General features: G+C 39.0%; 1 protein-coding gene across 6 annotated transcripts in view; it reads left to right on the top strand.

Moving 5' to 3' along the window:
• The window catches only part of ZFYVE28 (zinc finger FYVE-type containing 28), a 142,555-nt gene that overhangs the window by 100,098 nt on the left and 20,649 nt on the right, over positions 1 to 21,808 (top strand). For 3 of the 6 annotated variants that reach the window (XM_040065117.2, XM_040065116.2, XM_040065121.2), the window contains exons 8-9: positions 444 to 1,808; positions 13,088 to 13,192. In XM_040065117.2, the coding sequence (XP_039921051.1) occupies positions 444 to 1,808; positions 13,088 to 13,192 (1,470 nt within the window). Of the gene's footprint in view, positions 1 to 443; positions 1,809 to 13,087; positions 13,193 to 21,808 lie in introns of those variants that run through there. The other 3 variants (XM_040065119.2, XM_040065118.2, XM_040065122.2) reach the window with 2 other exon arrangements.

Below are 21,808 nucleotides of genomic sequence, written 5' to 3'. Positions count from 1 at the left end.
TGTGAAACTTCTGCAGTACTCTTTTGCAGAGTAATTTTCTGAATCGACTTGAAGGATGGAAAATTGGTTTGCTAATCAAAGTCAGATTTGTGAATTAAAAAAGTAGAATGATAAAATCAATCTAATTGTGGGTGGCATTTTCACTGTAAATGATGGGGAGGGGAAAAGTTCCATTTTTGTGTGAGTTTTGGTTTATTTTGGAGCTTCACTGCAGGCATGTATATAATTTTATGCCCTCTATTTGCACGAGTAATCTCAAATTCAGGCATCAGTAGTCACGTGCTCTGGATATGAATGCCGAATGCACCTTGAATTACACAGTCAAAAGTATTCTGTGTCCTCAACTTCTGGATTTCTGCACTAACAGTAAAAGCTTTTTTAAAATCTGTAACATCAATGCCTCATGATTATAAATGACAAGTGATGTATTTCTTCATTTTCAGGGATCTCCTTCAGACACTGACCGAGGATGAACTGCACACGCTGGAACGTAACCTGTGCATCTCTCAAGACGTTGATTTTCCTGTCAGAGCGGATCCTGAAGTACCCTCTGTCATTGCACCAGGCATAACTGCAGCTTTGCCTCCTAAGGAGCTTTCAGCAAAAGCTGAGAACACTGAGGCTGAGCTGGCTTGTTCCATGCAGTATGATGAGCAGGAGCTGGAGCAGCTGAACAGGATGGTACACAGAGTCGGTGATGAAATGTCTTCTCTGCTTTCCCCTCCAAGCATCTGTCAGTCTCCAGCTCACAGACCTAGCCTAAGAAATAGTTCTAGCACAGAAGCTTCACCAACGAGACATCATCTTGACAACTTAACTGATGAAGAGGACAGAGTGTTTTTTATGGATGACCTAGATGGAGCAGGAGAAGCTCTGGCTGGGTTGGATTCAGTAAGTGATACTTTTGCTTGGGTGAATAACCCTTGCCACGATTCAAAACAGAACCTGCAGTATAGAGATGCTTTGCTTTATGAGAATGGTCATCAGACAGAGGAAAGTTTGCTTTTAAAAGATGCTGAAAGTGACTTAAGCAATAATAACAATGTTGAAGATGGAAAACAGATGTCTGGCACTTCAGTTCCAAATTCATGCAGCTGTCTAGAAGGTCCAGACTCACAGTTATACCTCAATGGCTGGGATGCGTATGCCGATGACGCGGAAACGGCGGAAGTGATAGCGCACAGGACAGGGGGAATGAAAATATCTGCTACTGTAATATTCAATCCTAAATCTCCTTCTAGCTCAGAATCCCCGGTAACTACCCCAGAAGCAGCTATTAGTTGTGTTCCTGGATCTGCTAATCCATTAGCAAACGAGGAGGAGGATGAATCCCATAAACTCAGTATAGCTGCCACAAACTGTCTAATTAATTCCTGTGTGTGTTGTGGCAGCTGTGAAGACAGCAGGGAGGACGGTGTTGAAGGTTTAAAGACTAAACATTCTGCAGGAGGTGTTGTAAATGCTTCATACACATTAGTAAAGTCTAAGGAAATGGACCATGTAGATAACTTGGACAATTCAGTCTCTGAGCAGGAAACATTAAAACCTGAAACTTCTGCTTTGTTAGCAGAAAGAGACTTTGGCAGTGAAGAGCAAAAACTGCCAATCTCCTCTAAGTGCCTGGCACATTCCTCAGGTTCACAGGTAGGAGCAGAAAGTGACTCCCAAGGAGAAGCAGAAAGTATCTCAAGTCAGCAGAAGAAGTGGGAGAAGAGAAAACAACTGTGTGATAAAAAAATGGACTACAATGAAGATGCTAGTAGTGAACGGACAGCAAAGGAAGATGTAAAGTCAAGATCTAGTTCAAGGTAAGAGCAACTTGAAGTCTTGGTAGTAATTTGCATGTACACAAATTCCTGTATCCTTGTACTGCAGTGATTGGTGTATCATTAATGTTGATTTTAAGGACAGTAGAGTGGTGTGCGGGATTAAGCAATTTATCCATATATATATATATTTTAATGCAAATAGCTTTTTATTGGACATCAGCTTTTCTGCAAAAGACTTGAAGATCATCTGAATTTTAGTTGTCCAATGTCTGTGTATCATTGAAATCAATGTTACATTACCTGCTTAATGTATCCAGGAGGGCATTGCTGCTAAACAGATCATTAATTCCCTTGTACTCTGCTGTTTTATAGAACTGGCTAATACTAAAAAGTTAACTTTTGCATCAGTGCATGGGATTAAATTGTTATCTAAACATCTTTTACCTTGGCTTCATTTGAGAGAAAAGGGTTGATGTGACCGTGTTGCCTGTGGGCACCAGTGTATCTGGGAATGTGTGTGCCGAAGGAGCCTAACAAAGTGCAGAACTGGCTCTCAAGCCTCTTGGACCATTTCAGCCAAAGCCCATAGAAGAGCAGAGGTCAGGGATTAAGGTTCTGCATATTTAATGATAATAAGGAACTTGATAATGGGGAGATAACATCATAATACTTGTAATAAAGAAAATGCCATGCTTCAGCTCAACTTTGATCAGACACTAGGGATCTTACACAGATCAGTAGAAAACCTGACTTTGTTTTGGTTTACTGTTTAGAGGATAACCTGTTTTGTAGTGAGTCCTCAGTTTCCCTGAAGTATTAATATCTTGAAGCAGAGGGAAGACATTAGAGATAAGTTACCTTTGTTTTCTGTATTTCTGTGACAGCTGGCTTTATGTGTGATGCAGGATCTCTCATTTCATTATGTTCGTAGAGGTCGGGATAACACAGTGGAGGTAGTTTGTGCCACGAAGCATAACCACAATATGAAAAGCTACAGAAATAAGTGTACCAATTTAATTATGAAATATTTTACTGGTAATGGAAGTAGAATCATGAGTTCTTTGACCTGGACCTTATTGCTTTTTACAGGTTAAATACAGCTTAACATGCACAAAACTCATCTTAATATTCTGACTATTTGCCATCTTAGGCTTGTGATATGGTCATATTCAAGGCCTTACAATAGGGTTTCTAAGTGGACTTCATTTTAAGAGGTAATTCACAAATCCCTTTGATATTCTTGCAACACTTCAAGTAGACTACTACATAAAAATAATCACTGTATTTAATCAGTTTCCTCATGAGTTAGATAAATTTCAGACTATTTGTCTACCAGTTTTTGCCTTGGGTAGGATATTAAACTTTTGAGAACAGGTCTGAAAAATATAATAAAATTATATATATATATATATCTGTAAGCTACTATTTCAGCTTCCCATGTTTTGTGAAAGTAGTAACTTCTCCACTGACTTGTCCAACCTCTGTTAATATTGTTTAAAAAGTTTATCTGAGAATTGTCCTTTTACAGAGAGGTCTCTAAGTCTGTCGTGCCATTTGGTTTTGTTTGCTCCTGATGCCTGTCTGGCCTCTCCTGCCTGTTGTGATTTTGTAGACCTAAGTCACATTTTGTCAATGTGGTTACTTTTTCAGATGGGAAAAGTCAGAGCCTACTTGTTCAGAAGTAGTCCACAAATAGTCCATACCTTTATCGCGCCTTATCTCTTGCCCTAAACAATTTTCAATTACACAATTTTCTCTTAGCAAGAAGTGAATCAGAACTGCATTTACTGAAGATGTGAGCAAACTGTGGATGTGCACAGTGGCATAATGGTTTTCAGTTGTTTCTCAATGGTTCCCCATATTTGACTTGGAATTTTTACTAAGTGGTGGCCTGAGGGTCTTTTTGAAGTTCTCTGCTCAAGTCCCCAAGATGTTGCTTGTGATCTCAGAGTCTGTCATTCTGTACCTGATGCTAAAATTCTTCTCCATGTGTTTACCAGTTAAGTTCTAGCCATTTTATTACTTGTTATTCAGATTTTAAGTTCCTGGGCACTTGTGCAGTCTCTTCTGGTTATTACCCTGAATAATTTTCCTGTCAGAGCTCATTACTCCCTGGTTTTGCAGATCATACACAAAAACAAAGCTCCCAGGGTGCTGAAGAACTTCAGCCATGACATCCCACCCTTCTGAGATGTGATTGTTTAACAGCTTCTCCCGATTTGTGATTCAGAATTCTCTATCCTTTTTGGGCCCCTCCCTCTTACGCTGTAGTTCTTTAGTTTCCTTAAAAGCCTTTAGTGAGGTATTTTGAAAGCACCTGTTTGGAAATCCCAAGGCTTGACAAATGAATCGCCATTCTTCACAAGCTTCTTGACCTGTTCACAGAGCTCCCAAGAGTTCCCTCTGCAGAAGTCGTGTTACTTCTTCCCAGACAGACCTTCATATTCCTGTCTACTTATTTTAGTGTTTGATACATTTTAAGTTGCTTGGTATGAGCATCAGGCTCACAGAGCTAGAGCTGTTTGAATCCCTGTGGAGTCCTCTTTCTTTTTAGGGATGTCCACCTTTTAGACTCCAGGCATCAAGGAAGTTTTAAAAGAGAGCTTCATAATTAATCTCATTCTTGAGTTCTAAAACTTCTGAGTGAATGTTTTTGAATATTTTGTAAACAAGTTAGTGGGATATGTCTGTTTTCACCATAGCCTCTTACACAGATACTTTGTTGATTACTTCTAATTAGCTGTATTCATTTTTGACACTCCAGTACATCTGTTGTTAATTGTCAAGGATTCCACCTTTGCAGCAGTAGAGCAGTAGGGATGGGAGGTATTTTGTTACTAGATTGTTGCTGCTTTATTTGCAAGTGTTCTAATACAAGCTCCTTAGGCATATTCTGTGAAAGACGGAGATGCTTGGTTTCTACTGGGAACTAGATTAAAAATTTATATATGAATAGATCCTGTTTTTTCCTTATGTGTCTGTATATAAGATTTGGGTCTTGCCTCTGAATCATTAGTCACGTTATCAGCAAGAGATAATTCAGTTACAAAACAGAACTTTGTGGACCTTTCCTTACTCATGCTGCCTGGACAATGACTAATCACTGCTTTTTGATGGTATTTTTAAATTGGAAGATCACATTAGGCTTCTGTGACTGCTCCCTTTTACATGCTTGTGAATGCCAACTTGAACATAGGGGAAATGTTGGAGACAGTAGATTATTTTCAGAATGATGGACTCATTAGCTAGAACAATAAGCAATCTCATACACATGGAATAGCTGCAGGATAGGCTCATTCATCAAGTTGATAAATGTATTTACTTTCTAGTTACTGTAAGTCACCAAGCAGAAGAAAATTTTCTTTCCCTTTTCTGAATAAAATATCTCTCAAATGTGTATGTTGTGACACAAACTGTTTGTTTTAGGGAGTCAGTCATCTTTCTACACAATATGACATTATAGGTATAATCTCTGTGATCCAGATGGGTTTATCGTAATAATCCTTGTATCTGAAATAGCTGGTATTTCAGGCTTCTCTTTCTATCCTCAAAATTCAGTGGAGTTTAAAATGCAGATTAAATACTCTTCTACTAAAGATGCCATAGAATCATAGAATATTCTGGGTTGGAAGGAACCTTAAAGATGCTCTTGTTCCAAACCCCTGCCATGGGCAGGGACACCTCCCACTAGACCAGATTGCTCAAAGCCCCATCCAAACTGACCTTGAAGATTTCCAGGAATGGGACCTTTGCAGGTTCTCTGGGCAACCTGTGCCAGGGCCTCACCTCCCTCACAGTAAAGAATTTCTTTCTATCTAATCAAGACCTACCCTCCTTCAGTTTGAAGCCACCCCTCTGTGTCCTGTCACCACCTGCTCTTGGTAAAAGGTTTCTCTCCATCTCTCTTGTGGGGTCTCTTCTGGTACTGGAAGACCACAATTAGTTCACCTTAAAGCCTTCTGTTGTCCAGGCTGAACAATCCCAATTCTCTCAGCCTTTTCTTATAGGAGAGGTGCTCCATTCCTCTGATCATCTTGGCAGCCTCCTCTGGACTTGCTCCAACAGGTCCATGTCCTTCCTGTGATGGGGCCCCAGAGCTGGATGCAGCGCTGCAGGTGGACTCCCAACAGAGCAGGGCAGAGAGCAGAATCCTCTCTCTCATCTGCTGCCCACAGTGCTTTGGATGATCCCAGGACAGGGAGGTTTCTGGGCTGTGAGTGCCCATGGCTGGGTCCTGTCCAGCCCCTCACCCACAGCACCCCCAGGTCCTTCTCAGGGCTGCTCTGGATCTGTTCATCCCCAGCCTGTGTTGATGCTGGGAGCTGCCCTGATCCAGGTGCAGCATCAGCACTTGGTCTTGTTACAGCTCATGAGATTCCCATGGGCCACTTCTCCAGCATGTCCAGGTCCCTCTGGATGGAGTCCTGTCCCTCAGGTGTGTCAACTGCACCAGCCAGCTTGGTGTCCTTAGGAAATGTGCTGAGGGTGCACTCAATCCCTTCATCTGTGTCAGTAATGAAGATACTAAGTAATTCTGGTCCCAGTAGGTATCTTGGAGGGACATCACTTGTCACTGATTTCCATCACGATTTGAGCCATTGACCACTGCCCTCTGGATGTGACCATCCAGTCAATTTCTCATCCATCCAGCCCATTTCCTAAGAGTCCATTGCTTGAGTGCATCTCTCTCCAAATTACGTACAAGGATGTTCTGGGCGACTGTGTCGAAGGCTTTAGAGAAGTGCAGCTAAATGACATCCCATAGCCCTTCCCTTGTCTGCTGATGGAGTCACACCATCACAGAAGACCATCACTGAGTAGTAACAGGCCTCTACTACTTGGGTTTCTAAATCATAGCTGATGTTGTGTCTTTCTTTGTTAGTTGCTTGTATCTCAAAAATACAAAACACCAACAGCATGCAAGTCTTGGGCAGCAGTGCTGATGAGATGCAAATATGAAAAAAGGACTAGCAAAGACACAATATCTGATTTGCTGAAGAAGCGAGGTGATAAATAAAAGCTGTCATGTACCAAAACAAGCTGTTAAAGAGGGAAAGCCATGTAAGAATAGAACAGATAAAACTATGAAAAAACACCATTTGGTGTTTTGGAATAAAAAAGGACATTAGTGAACCCCAAAATCAAGCTCCAAATCTGTATCTAGCATTCCTTGTTTTTCAACTGGAAGCAAACTATACAGATTTATTTTTAATGTTCATTTAAACATAAAATCCTACCTGCTCTTTCACCAAAGAAAGAAAACTAGAAAAAGCAAAGATAATTTTGGGTTTTGTAAATATTTGTCTTTCTGTTCTTTCTGGAGCTGAGGAGTCCATGTAAACCTAATCGTGTTTTATGAAGTTTTGCAACTTGTTTAGTATTGTCATACAACACTGGTGTTTTCATGTTTTAGTCTTAAATACCTTGTTCTGTCGCATGTTTGTTTATTTCCATATTGACCTCAAAACAGTTCTACTTTTTTTTTTTTTTTTGCATTTTCTTTGATCTGTTCGAATCTGTACTTGATGAAGCCTTTTGCAGTGCACCTGACAGCTGGCGAAAGGAGCTGCAGTTGGTCGTGAGGAGAAATTCTTGCCTTCACCCATCCTGCAAGCTCCAGCCATCAGCTGTTGGGTGCTGGCACTGTTTGCATTTACTTGCGGGGGCTAAAAATGAGAATATTGTGCCATATGCTTTTGCCGTGTAAGGAGGAAGAATGAGGCGTCCTTGGAAAAGCATGTTTTGCTATTTGTTGATCTATATTGCAACTCTGGAATAAGAGGAATAATTTATTCTTCAGCTTTGTATTCAAGCTGTCTCTTTTCTTAGTCTTGCAATTCTTTAATCCTAAGTGATATTTATTGTACAATAGTTATATATTACAATAGTCCATATTGTAATAGGTTAAAAATATTATTTACTCAGCATATTAGAATAACTCTGTAAAAAAATGAACACCTGTTCCAGACAGTTGGTTTCTAATTTTTATTTTCTTGGCCTGTACTTTATTTTGTTCACTCCTTAGCAACATGTGACATGCACATTTTCAGTACAGAAACTTTAAGACAAGTCATTCCACCTTTATAAATGCATGGAAAAGATCCATTTGTATTTTAGGGATGGCTAACATTTGCTAAAAAAAACAAAACTAAAATCACACAAAATACCTTTCTGCTTGTCAGAGTTTCTCATTTTTCTACAAATATTTCCTTTATCAAAACTAGATTAGTTGATATCGAAATGCAAATTAGTTGGAGTAAATGTCTTAAATTCATGCTTTTCTGTAATATTACCATCACAATACAATTTAAGAAAATTGTGTATATTTTTACATGAAAATGTTGCCTTTTCCATAAAAAATTAATGGACAGCTGTGCAAGTTTACAAAAACAATAATATATATTGTCTTGTACTGATTAGTCTTTTAGCTAGCTGTTCAGGAGAAAGAAAAATTCTCATCAGCAGAAAGGAAATAGTACTTGATTGGGAATCAAACATCAGCCTTCTAAATGCAAAACTTCACTTAAGCAATCCTTTATTTGGCTGTTGATTGAAGTTCTTTGTTCGCCTGCTAATATTCTGTTTATTGCCTTTGTGCAACTAGCCAAATTCAGATTTGGTATAAATTAATTTATTCAGTCCCTGCTCCCCTTCTTTTTAACAATGTAAGTCTCAAATTTGAAATGGCAGTGGTTTACCTTGCCTGTTAACACTGATTTTGTGAGGTATCCTATAACACAACTGCTGTTATGAAGTGTCACTGTTTTATAGCAGCTTCCCTTTTACTAGGTCCAAATATTAATTAAAGCGACAGTGAACCATATTAGCTTTCAATGTAGGGTTTCCTGAAATAACAGGTTAAAAAGTTTTAAAAGGTGATTTTTGAGTGGATTTGGTGTGACACATGAGGCTTTAGAGTCAGCCCTCGTGTAGTGAGCCAGTCAAACAATGCTTGTGCCGATTAAGTATTGTAATATGAAATGTAATTGTATTCAATTAGTAGCATTAATGAAGAAAGTGTCCCCTGACACAGAGGTTTAATTAAATGTAAGAGGCTGGAAACACATTCCAGTAGAAAAAAGCATGGATAAAATAAAAGTGGCTTTCAATTTGCTTTTTCTTTTTAGAATAGTTACAAAAAGTGGCCAACAATTTTCTATAAATGGTTCATTGGTTCAGTCTGGCAGTATTCCTTGAAGAGGCAGCCATATCACCCCATATCACTTTGCTCCACATCCTCAAATCTTTATTCTGTAATTTCATCAGAAGTGCTGAAGAATTACCTTTTGATGAGCATGGATAGTGCTCATCATTATCCAGTGCTAGAATGTAATTTTTCAAGCAGCACCATAGGCGTTTAAGACCTACTAATGAAAGTAACTTTTGCCACCTTTCCCAGTTTAAACAGTCGTATGAATCCCAATCCAACACAGCATTGCAAATGAGCATGGCTCAGGTCACCTGTGGGCTGATGTGGGAAGGAAAAGTTAGCAGCTCTCAGCTGCAGAATGTGGCTTTATGCACGGATTTTCTCTTATAATTGTGCTAATGAAAGTGTGTGCTGAGCCATCATCACCTGGTAATGGGAATCTTGAGGTGGGAAAAGCAGGTCAATTCACCTCAGGATCTACCAGCACCTTAGAAGAGCAGAGAGCATCTTCAGGCAGACATTAAGAAGAATAAAATTCTACAGTTATCCTGAGTCTGTGTGTCCTGAAAGCAGTGAGTATATTAGGAGTCTTTTTTTATTTGTTGGTTGTGGGGTTTTTGTTTTGTTTTGTTTTGCTGTGTTTTTAAAAAGCGAGTTAGTATAACACTTAGAAAGTATGAAACAGAGTTACCATGATTGGATTCCCATTTCTTGGTGCTAAACAAACACAGAACTTTTTACGTGATGAGTTACAGCCTGAATATGAACCAGTAATAAACACTCTAGATCTTAAATACTGTTTCCGGTACAATAATTCTGTCTAAATGTTTACATGTTGTAATTGCCTAAATTACACGTACTTTATTACAACAAATCAGTGTCTGTGAGTGTGGTTTGTGTCAGGTGTGTTCAAGCAGTTTGCATTGCCAAATGATGGCTGACTGGACATCTAATCCTGAAGTTAGCAGATTGTTCAGCATGGTCAGGTTTGTGCCCTAAGAGAAAAATGGAGAAGTGGAAGATGAAGGCATCTCTAAAGCAGTTTAGAATGATAGACAGTGTTAAGACAAGACTTAAAAACGGATGAGATGGTGGAACTGGTGAGAAGTTGTGCTGATAGGAACTGGTATGGAGAGAGAGAAGATTGAAATGAGGCAAAGAAGTGTGGAGAAGGGGTGGGGCTTATTGTCTGTTCAGAAGACATCTGTGAAGGTGAAAGTAAAGATAGCATTGAGATAGTTGATAATGCCAGCTGGTTGTGGGCCATGATGTTCATTATGCTCCCTGGGTTTACTTCCCGTGAAGGCCCTTTATTGTTTTGCCTTCTTTCTCACACTGCCCATTCCATGTAGAAAGTGATTTCACATCTTGAGACCATGTTGGCAATAGTATTTGCTCTTAGCAGAGAGGTGTTCTTTCAAGTGTTGGTTGGTTTGGTTTATGTTTTAGCCTAGAGCATTTAAGTCCTCAAAAAGGTGTGTGAACTTCTGAGTTCTCAGGAAAAATATAAGTCCTTTGGGCTCTGTGTAAGAGCTTAAAACCTTAAATTCTTTAAAACAAAACGAAAAAGTACAAAAATAGAACCTAAGAAAATTGAATTTAAGTGCTTATATACTGGTAACTGAGATATTTTGATTGGACTGGAAATATATCAGGCAGAGCTTCATAGAAGGCACTGAAGGACAGCACTGACATCTTGCTGAAAAATTATTACAACTCAAATCAGCTGGCAGGATTGTTACACTGGAAAAATCTGGAAATGGTGGGGAGGTGAGAGAGCATAAAAGAAGATGCTGAGTTTGTTACTTGTTTACTAGTTCTGCTGGTCAAAGATGAGTTTATTCTGAACAGAAGAGTGTTGTGCTTCACTTGCAAGAGAGAAGCAATGAGGTATTTGCTGTAAGACAGTGAGTTACCAAAATTTGATGGTAAATGTAAGAGCAGTTTAACAAAGCTTGATGTATTTAGTGTGTAGAGGACAGGGTCAAACAAAGCTGCCAGGGAGACCCTTTCATTGAGTCCTGAGGTTCAGAGAGGAGTGTGGCTACAGCTGGATCTGGAATTAGTTCCAGATGTGATTATTTATATATGTGCAGTCAAACTTTCAGTCACTTAGCTAATATTTCAACACTTCAGCACACTTATTCCCGATTCACTTACTCAGTATCTGGTGTGATAAGGATTCACTCAGCCTTGAGGAGGTGCATCCCAACAGGGGAGATCCTGGCAGGCAGCTTGCTGCCACACAGGAGAGCTCAACAGGCCCTGGACTGTCCACTGCTTTTGGATTGAATGACTTACAGTCATATTTGCAAGCCCATTGTACTTTGGTTGGTGTGTGCTCAAGTAGCCCTCAGCTGCTGTGCAAGATTTATGGCCCTTGGCTACTGTGGTGTTAGTTGTCTCCCTGCAGACATTCAGACTGCTATTTCTTGCTTTTGTTTCAAAAGAAAAAGGGGGTGAGCACACCACCACGCCTGCCTAATCGCGGTGTGAAATTGTGTGCTGATGGTTTTTTTAATACCGTTTAGCTGCTGTAAAACAGATAGTAAAATTACATTTTAGTAGCATGACCATATTGTAAGATTGCATGAGTAAAGGTGATGAGCTATAAAAGAGTAAGCCTTTGTTTAAATGCATATATCTCTTCATAATGAGCAGAATTAGCAAGGGAAATTACATAAAACGAATGAAAGTTAAATAGATTTTTGTTCGAGTCTGATAAAATTATTTTCCGGTTGTGAAGCCTCTCCTTTCAACTAAAGCATGGTACACTTGGGATTTGTTTTCAGATTGGCAGTCAGAAATGAGAAACATGAAGGGGGTACATTTTCTGAGTGATTAGTGGGAGGTATGCAAACAAATCCTATTATTTCTTGGTGAGATTAGAGCACATACCTTCCATACAGTGCTTTGAAGAATTACCCTTAAGCATTCTTCCAGATTTCTAGCTGAAAAAAATAGCTATAATAATAAATTCGGTAGAAAAAAAGAGTTTGGAACATAATTGGTTTGCATATATCTAAAAAGTGAATGAACATTTTAAAATCTACTAATAATTGAGGAGAAGTAAGGTAAAATCACCCTGACCTATATAACTACCTCTCTAACTGGAGATGTTTCTTGGGTTTCTCTTTGTCTTGTCCTAAGATTTCTGTTGACTGAACATTTGAGTTCAGCTGGCTTGAATGAATCTCCTGCACTGCCTAGAGCCAATACAATTTCGATATCTTTGCTCAAGATAACACATTTTCTTATCTCATATTTTAATTTTTTCTCAGTTTGTGGAATTTCCAGTAGCTGAGTAGTAAATTGCTATTCAAGAAATCGTTTGAGTCTTTACAAGATAGCTTTATAAGTGCTTAAGAGATTATTTCTACTCCTCTAATCCTAGTTTATGTTGATAATATGATGTAAGATCTGAAATGATGTGTTATTTAGAGGCTTTTCATTAGTCCAGGGATGCCAGAGACAAGTTGTCTACCATTCATTTAAATCCTTTTACTTAGTAGCTAGTGGATTTCTACTAACGAAGTGTCAGCGGTTTGCCATGGGACTGCTCCATTCTGGATATCTATTGGCTCAAAGCACAAAATTTGAGATACATATGTGGCACTTAGAAGGACTGAGCAAACTTAGGGGCAGGTGTATTATCTTCAGCTCCATCACTGAAGAGTCAGCTTTGTTTTCTAACAAACCGTTTCTTTCCAGTGGGGAGCAAACGTAGGTCAAAGTTGTCGCAATATTCCGAAGTTTTTGAAGCATGGGAATTACTGTGCCTTGGCCTGAAACCCAAGATGACTTTATGAACTTTGTTTTGTTGTGTCTTCAGTTTAAGGTTATACCACGCTTAGCAGCATGGGTATGCTATTCCCTCTATCTCCAATGAAAATGTAAGACTCAATTATTTCCTGAATATTTTAACTGTGTGGTGTGAATTGAATTGAAGATTGTTGGTGAGATGTGTGCCCACTGACTTTGCTGAGCTGCCTGTCCTTTCCAGAAGAAAACAGAATAGGTTTGTATCATTTTCTGAAGAGCAAAAAAATGCAACTGCCAGTTTATTCTTATTTCTGTGTAACCCGTGACAAGCCATGACTTAGCGCAATGCTCTGTTTTTGCCTTTGCTCGCTTCAGCAGTTCATTTTATTTCCGTGTGTTTTTTCAGTTCTCAGGATGGCTTACGTGATTCCCCCCTCAGCTCCATCTCCAGCAGTGACTATGAGAGTGTTTCTGTCACTACATGTAGTCTCTCCAGCATATACGCTCTGAGGTAATAACGTCGCTTTGCAGTCAGATTTGACAAATGCTATTGAGTTATGCTTGGTTAAAATTTTTCATTGAATTAATCAAGTGACAGCAACACTTCTGAGTATTCTTCCTTTTGAACAACAGATGCTTTTTGGTTGTTTTGTTTTTGTTTTGTTTTTTTTTTAAACCTGCCAGCTTTCTTCAGTGCTGTGACAAATGTGAGACAACTATTTATGGAAAAGTTTTTAATGTATGCAGGAATCACTTACATATGCCCGTGATCTCTCTTTTATTTATCCATATAGCACTTCTTAGGAGACACTTCAGGTTGACAAGTTACAAATGTTTTTCTTAGCAGCCCTTAGCTTTCTAGAAAACATGTTTTTTCCATTTTGTTTTGTCTTGTAAAATAAAAGATGTTCCAGTTAAGTTTCACTTACACCCTGTTGCTGGTCAACACTGGTAAGAATACATTGAAGAACTGCTTCTGACTTTACAGAGTGTTCTGAATTGGAAAGGCCCCACAAAGGTTGTGGAGTTCAATTTGTAAGTGAATGGCTCGTACAGGGATTGAAACCATGACCTTGGTGTTATTAGCAGTACTATTTTTATATTCTCATCTTCTGAAACGGCATGGGAGCTTTAACTTTAGTTATATTCAAAGCACTTAACAAGAGTGATAGAGGAATTACGGTTAGGGCAGAAAAATTAACTAAAACATAAAAATGAGATCTTAGCATTTTTCAATGTTTGCATAACATGTATGAGATGTATTGCATACACTGTATGCAGTAACACTTTTGCTCTGGTACAGATGGATTGAAATACCACTCCTTCAGCTGATGTAGATCATCCTTCACTGCTTCTTGTCTTCTCTTTTTCATCTGCTTTTCTGTCCTCAGAACTTCATTTGAACTTCAGGATTTTCAAATTTCATCTAGGTTTGGATAAAAAGAGGAGGTAAAATGGCTTTTCTAATAGTGATAGATGGAATACTACAAATAACAACTGGGGGTTTTTTAGGATGTGCCTGTCTTCAAGTTCAGTTTTTTAGAGTTTCGTCTTTTTAAAATAAGGGCAGAAAGACACAACAAAAACTGGCTTTCATTGTTTTAATTTTGAAACACATTTCCTTTTGACTGTTCTTCAAACAAAACCCAATTTACTTGCATGCAGCAGTTCCCCTGTTCCAAATACTGTCTACATTGAAGACTGTTTCACACAGGGCTGTCTGAATGGATGGTAGATGGAGCCTCAGTGACTCTTCAGGAATAACTGGAGCAGTGAGAATAAGTCTTGATTAGATGCACTGCCTCTTTTGAAGGCCTTGCTGGACTGCCTTGTTGCAGTTGCCACTGTATTGGTAGTTAGGTGAAAGAAAGTTTGATTTGTAAGGCAGTATTTATACATGTGCCTGTGTGCTCTTGTCCACTGAAATACAGCATTGCATCATTCCTGGATGGCTTGATGAAATCTAAGTTGACTGTTTTTCTGCATTTGATGGCTGTTACCAGAGATGTAGCTATTGGAGTTTGTGGTCCAGTAAAACAAACCAGCAAAGTGCCTGCTTGACTACAATGACAGGGGTTTCCCCTTTTGAAAGATGTAGTTTAAAAACAGCCAAAACTTCTTTTAGTGATTCATTTTAATGGAAAAAAAAAAAAAAACAACCCAAAGCAAAAATCACCTCTTAAATCTAACTGCTTCACAGTAGTATGTTCCTAGATCTTTGTGCATAGAAATGTAATATTCAGTGCATCTATTTGTATAATTTTCTAGAATATGTTATGTTTAGGTGCTCCTCTGCTCTCTCTTTAGAGAGTTTTGTTTGGCCATTAAACAGCTTCTCTAGAGTTGCATTATTTGTTTACTACAACAAACATGTTCCTTGCAAAGAAGGTCTCTAAAATGTTCTTTCCTGAAATAACTAGTTTTCCATGATGCCATATGCATATCCAAAATAATACCTAATTTGGGAATTTGTTTCTTTTTCTTCTGAAATATGCTATTTTAATGTATCTAATTTCTTACTGTTTACACTTAACAACAATTAGACATTAAATGTAACATTTGCAATTTCATCTGAAAAATAATTGGTTAAAGACAGAATTCTTGAAATATGTTTATGTGGCCTTTCGTCCTCCTGTGAAACATAAACAGTTCCTTTGTGCTATTGAATAATCAGCACTGAGACTGACAGTCATCTTGTCAGATTGCAGCATGTTTTGGGAGCATCTTCAGAAAGTTTAGTTGTGATAGCAAAACCAATTTAGCTGCAGTGGTAATGTTGAACTAATAGTATATGAAATAGCACATATATGGAATTCTGTATAAATGTACATTTATTGTTTTTCAAATGGAGAACCAGGGAGAAAATTCCTACTCTTTGGATCTCAGAGCACTGTTCAAACCAGTGGTTTGAGTCCTCAAATGGTTCTGCTAAGGAAAGTTTGATTTTGTTGATACCTGGTCTGTGTAAGGCATTCCTCTGTCCAGTCTCAGAGGTCTGGTCAAGAAGTTAAATGTTCAGCCCAGTTCAGAAGATAATTTTTTTGCAAAATGCTCATTAAGCAGTATCCAGACGTGAGATACCCATGCCAGTAGTTAGCTTTCTCAGCAAAGAATAAATGTGTTCTACATTTATTTTAGAAAGTTTCCAAGAAACTGTGTTTTTATGCAGACTTTGAAGGTGATGCAGAAATCTTTTGTACATCAGTGTGATTGTGAAATAACATTGCTGACTGCAGTGAAAATTGCCCTACAGTGGGAAAGTGGCAGTTGGTCCATTGATTATAGTAGCTCCATGAAAAAACTGCCATATAGTTTTTTTCCTTTTTTTCTTTCCATAGATGTTATTTTTAGAACCATTTTTCATGTGACTTACTACATTAAAAATAGGCAGCTCATAAAAGACACTCCTGAAATCTTACCCATTAAAATATTCAAAGTAGTAAACTCAGTAATTTTAAAAAATAAACTGTAGGAGTTTTTCAGCTTCAGCATGTGTTTGAATTACTGGACAAGATTCTGACACAGCCCTTAATCTGAGTGAAGCCTGTCCAGCTGCTAACAGATTGAGAGGCCTTGAAATGCTCAAATATGGGACCTAAGTTCTCTGAAAGACTGGAGCTCGAAAATGCAAGAAAAATGTTGATTTGGGAGTGATGAGGCAAAATAAGTGAGGCAACAGAAATCTCATTGGAGTTTTTGGTGTAAGAGTGCCAGGGAGGAGGAAATACTCATGAATTTGTATTTGAGTGTTTGCCTAGAGTAAACTTTGCATGGTTAACCCTACTTCTTCATTTTAAGGTTGTAAAGAGCCAATAAATGAGAACTTTTAAATATAAGTAATAACTCTTAAAACTAACCTTAACGTTGCACTAGATGCTTTCCCTAATCAGTAGGTAGGGGCTTTTTTTAGATATGTCATGGCAGTTTAACTGCTGGTGGTTTTCAGTATATTTTTCTACTATTTAAGGCATTTACAAAAATTGGTGGTGAAGTTTTAGTACATTGTTTACAGTCTGTAAAAGGCAGTATCTGCCATGAATTGTGACTCAAGTTCATGCCAAAACAGCAAGACTGTGCCAGCAATTAGAGGGGGATAATTATCTGGATATTTCAGTTAAAATATCTGTATTTGTGTATATGTTGGCAGACGTTGATCATTCTTAGTGTAAAATATTTATTTTATATCACGATGAAACCTCCCCTAGTATAACTTGTCCTCTCCATGTGGGGCTTCTTGTGGAGAGTCAGCCTCCATTCTCTTTACAGCCCCTCTTTATATACTGTGATGAGGTCCCATGGAGGTCTCCAGGGAATAAAATACTGAATTCCTTCAGTCTCTCCTCACAGGACAGGTTGTCTATCATCTTCATGGTCCTCCTTTGGATGCTCTCCAGTCTCTGTGTCTTTTCTTGAGCTGTGGAGACCACAGCTGGACGCAGGAGTACTCCAGGTGTGGCCTGACAAGCTCTTGGTAGTTTGGGATGGTCACATCTCTCATTTCTGCCAGTGGTGCCCCTGAGGGTGCATCCCAGCATCTGATTTGCTTTCATTGCTGCAGCAGCTTCACTGCCGACCCCTGCTCAGCTCCTGTTGTGCACCAGGACCCCCAGGTCCCCCTCAGCAAAGGATCCCAGCCTGTGCCAGGCTCTTTGGTGTTGTCACTGCTGCAGGACCTCGCACCTGTCCCTGTTAAACTCTGCACTCTCCTTGCCAGCTCCCTGTTCCAGCCTGTCCTGCTCTGTGAGATGGCTTTCCTTGCTGGCACATCCACCTCACCACCCAGAGTGGTGTCACCAGCAGACCTGGGGATGGTGCTCACGATCTTGTCATGCAGATGGTTTTGGTGATACCAAATGTGTGAGGCTCAGTGTCCTTCCCTGGGGATTCCCACTCGTGGCAGGCTGCCAGCCCAAGTGCAGACCATTGATCAGCGCTGAGTGTGAGCTCTGAGCTCGTTTCTTGCCCATCTCTCAGACCAAGCAACGTTCATGTGGGTGGACAGTTTTTTCAGAAGCAGGTTTTATGCAGTGCTTTCTCATCAGTAGAAGTCAGTGCCTTGAAAAGGATTCAAGAAGGAAAAAGAACTTGGTTATTCTCCAGGACTGTGAATTATAGTAGGAGAATTCAGTTCTCTCATCTCATGGTCCAGAGCTTAAGCTATCAAAGCTACAGCACAAATTACATTCCTACGGTTTTTAACAGAGACCAGAGCTACTCTGGGGATCTTGTAGATCATAGTGTGGAGTACAGCAAATACATTAACAATGCATTTTAACTGACTGATCAGTTTACCTGCTCAGCTCTGTCTCCAGTTCTTCTGTCTTGTACTTTTATCATTATTAACATGGTCAGGTTACATTGAAGTTATGCAAAATGGCAGATTTGTTCTGCATTAGTGTTTGGTACTGTCATTTTCGGTTTGATCGGTGCATTGCTGTAGATTTTCTTTCTCCTTTTTTTTCTGTAGAGCTCTTCTTTATGGAGAGATTGCTCACAACCAGAAAAAGGCTGTTAGTAATGGTTTTACATACGCTGTACTGGAGTCCTGGAAATAGAGAGCTCAGTGAGCAGAGTTGTGGGAAGAGAAAGGGGTTTATACCTTGAGCAAATCTAAATCACTTCCAGTATACATGCTACTCCTGCCTAATGATTTTGAGCTGCAAACTGTGTGTGTTTCTCTTAGGAAGTGAGAGTCTGTGCTGTTCTGCACAGCTCTGCCACTCAAGCAGTGCGAGGGTAGTATTAATACAGTCAGAAATAGGGTGCTGTATACAGTCTTTTTGTTTAGTAGCTAAATCCCTTGCCCCAACAACCAGCTGAGCAGTACCAGCAAAACAAAAAAGTCAGCGTTGATGAGGTCTGTCAGCTTTTGCTTCTGATTTTAGTCAGCCAGACATATGTGACTGAAGCAGATGTCTCTGGGTTTTCACCGCCAGGATTCTTCTTGATGTGTTTCATGCCTATCTTGTTCTTCACCCTTCAAGACAAGAAAAATTAAATCTCCAAATGGTGCAGAATTTTCTTAGTTATAGTGTTTCTTTCTAGGATATTCTACAGCGTATTTTATGCATATCTCTGTCTTTAGTAACAAGTAACTGAATGCAGATTTTATTTTTTCTGAGGAATAACCCAGGCAGCTAGTGTTAACAAGTGCTTGTTACAGTGGGAAGGTGAAAATTCAGTTGTTGGAAGATTTATTTTGGTCTTTCCCTATTAAAATGATGAACTTCATATTTTAGAGGTGTTAAAATGCTCGATGTGGTTGAAGTGAATATAGAATATATTGCTCTCTGTGTAAATCAAGTAATATAGGGCAGTATTTTAGGCTGACTAGCATCAGTGGCAGAGGCAGTAAGGCTGTTCTGGCAGAATTGGTAGACACCCCACAATTTGTCGTTTGGGGGCTGTATTCCAAGTGGCGTATCAAACATACCGTATGGCTGGAGACTGACACAAAGTGATCATAATGGGCTTGTGTTCTTGTTTCTACATAGCTCAGTTGCAATTTTCATTTTTAGTAATTTGGCCACAATTACAATCATTTTCATTTTAGCGATGGGAAAATCTGCTGTTGAACGTCGCTTGTGTTTCCTGTGATAGTAGTAGAACAAAATTACTAGCTTTCAGAAATTAGGTTTTATTTTACAGATTAGGTTTTTTTCCCCCGCAATGAAACCCTTAGAATAGCATGTTTGGGAGTTTTCAGATTATGTGTAATTAAAATCACTATAGTAACTGCAGTTTTTGCGGAGTTTTTGTCCATGCCTAAAGATACATTTTAAAACCACAATTAGACTGGAGGAAAAAGAGAGGATTTCCTCATACTTACAGCTATACTGAAGGTGAAAAATAAAGAGAAAGCTGTATTTTCTAATTCAAAGTCTAAGGTTCCACCTAATACTTTAATTAGCTTTTCTCAGCTTTGACTCCCACATCTGGATACAGAATTCCTGTGGGATTCTCCTAGACCCTAGGATGCATTAACCTTTCTGCTGCTTGCTCTGTATTATTTTTCGAGGGAACTGATGGAAGCATATTTCACAATATGAAAATGTCGTGCTAATAAGTTTCCCTATCCCTCAGAGTTCCTTGTACTGGGAAGTGTTTTTGAAGCTGCATCTCCGTCTCCATTTCTGCCACACACAGGAGTTGCAAGTCAAGAGTGGATCTGCAGGAATTGGATGCTAAATTAATTCATTTGTTGCGATGACGTACACAACTGTGGCTTGCCTATGGCAGAGGACATTGCTAACGAGTTGTATAAAATTACCCTTTGCCCTGAAGTATTTCCATCAGGTATCCAAGTTCTGCCTGTCCTTTGTCAAGTTCTGCATAAAGTGTAAAAGCTGGGACTGCTGTATCTCTATCGCTGTCTTGGATACCAGAGCTGGTTTTACATTCCATTTCATCCTAAGTCCTGTTTGTGGTTTTCACTTGCAGTTCTTCCAGTTTGGTATATATTTTTGAAGTTTAAATATTTCTGTTGTCTAATCTCATTTTATTTATCCTTTTGCAGTGTGAGTGAATGATTGAGAGCTTTAAATGCAAGTTTGATTGCAAGAAAGTGGTGGAAAAAACGTCATGGTGGAATTGAAAAAGTCATAGCAGAACCAAGCAATTCTAACTTCTTGTTTTTTCTGTTCTGTTTTTGCTTGAATTTTACAATAACTTTATCTTGCAGCTTTTATCCCTTTTTGGTTTAAACCAAAATGAGTAAATGCGGTATACCTTGCAAGTATCTGACCTTAAATTTGATGATTTGAAAGCACCACTGTTGATTACTAATACTCTTTATTTATTTTTTCATATGCATACTTACAGAAGTTTTATCTATAATGACCAAAAAAGCTGTTTGGGAGAGAGCAGTGTTAAAGTGATAAATTCTGCACTGGCAGTGTTGTTTATTTTAATTTCCATTTGCAGTAATTTCCATCTTTGCGTTCATCTGAACACCCAGTCCAGAGTGTTAATGAGTTTGAGTAAGCCAGAAGTTCTCCTAGGCTGAGTTTCTTAGGATGGATTTGTTTAGCAAGATGCTGCTTTAATGGCTGTGGTTTCTTCAAAGTTCAAGTGAGAATGCTCTGCAGTTTGAGGTCTGAACAGCTGAGGAAATAATTCAAGATGTTCTTCCAGCAGAGTGAGGAGCTGCTGGGGTCTTACTGCTGAAGAAGCTCTTACTGTTAAATTCAATAGAGTTCAATGCTTAGGACTTTTTCCTGGCTGAAGATACCACCTAGGACATATGGATAATCCTGTTAGCCAAATTTCTTATTTTAATGAGCCAACTTCAGATTGCCCACCTCTACAACGGCAAGAGAAGCTAAGGACAGGCTTCTGCAAATCTTGCAGAGTAGGAAAGGTTGTTCCCCCCACTGAGGAATTCAGAAGGCTGACAGCAGATGGGGCTTCTAGCACATGTCTGGTGAATGGAGCTGGGCATCGCTCATACATGGGTAATGCTGTTCTCTAGTCAAGTCCAGTTCTTCTGGTGATTTCTGCCTAGAGGGATTTGCATGCAGTTACATTATTTGATTCTCAAGAGAAGGTTCTGAAGCCTTAGTGTGCTTTAAGGGTGGTGGGTTGATTGCTATTTTTTTCCACCTTTTTTAGCTGTCACTCTTTAAAAGAGAGAGGAAATAGCTAGGGAGTTATATTTTAAAACCCTCTTGACTTAATAAAAATATTAGGGTTTAAAAGACAAGAAATAAAATTCTGCATGAAAGCTTTTTTTAGTCTCCTTTAAATGTAGCTTCTGGGGTCATTTCTTAAAACATAGTTCTTAGCTGAAAAACTATATGCTATTACCTAAATAATAGCATATCATGTTCTGGCTTGGTTTTAAGTGACTCTAAAATTGAGTGTGTAGCCACCCAGTTCACTTAAAATAATTGTAAGAAGCCATGATTATCACAGTTTCTCTTCCAGCCATCTCAAAACTAGCGCATGTTAGAAACCAACAGGATTTAGTCTGCTGTTTATCGTGTTTCTTGGGAGAGTATCCAAAAAGAAACGCTGGAGGTACTGCAAAAAGCAGGATGGGGAAACGGGTTGGGGTTTTTTTCTTACTGATACGGGAATTTACATATCTCTTACTCAAACCCCTATAATCTTCCTCTTGTCATTTCTC

Source organism: Hirundo rustica, chromosome 5, assembly GCF_015227805.2.
Source record: "Hirundo rustica isolate bHirRus1 chromosome 5, bHirRus1.pri.v3, whole genome shotgun sequence".
Lineage (NCBI taxonomy): Eukaryota > Metazoa > Chordata > Aves > Passeriformes > Hirundinidae > Hirundo > Hirundo rustica.
The sequence above is the reverse complement of the archived record's forward strand: the minus strand, read 5'-3'. Positions and strand labels throughout refer to the sequence as shown.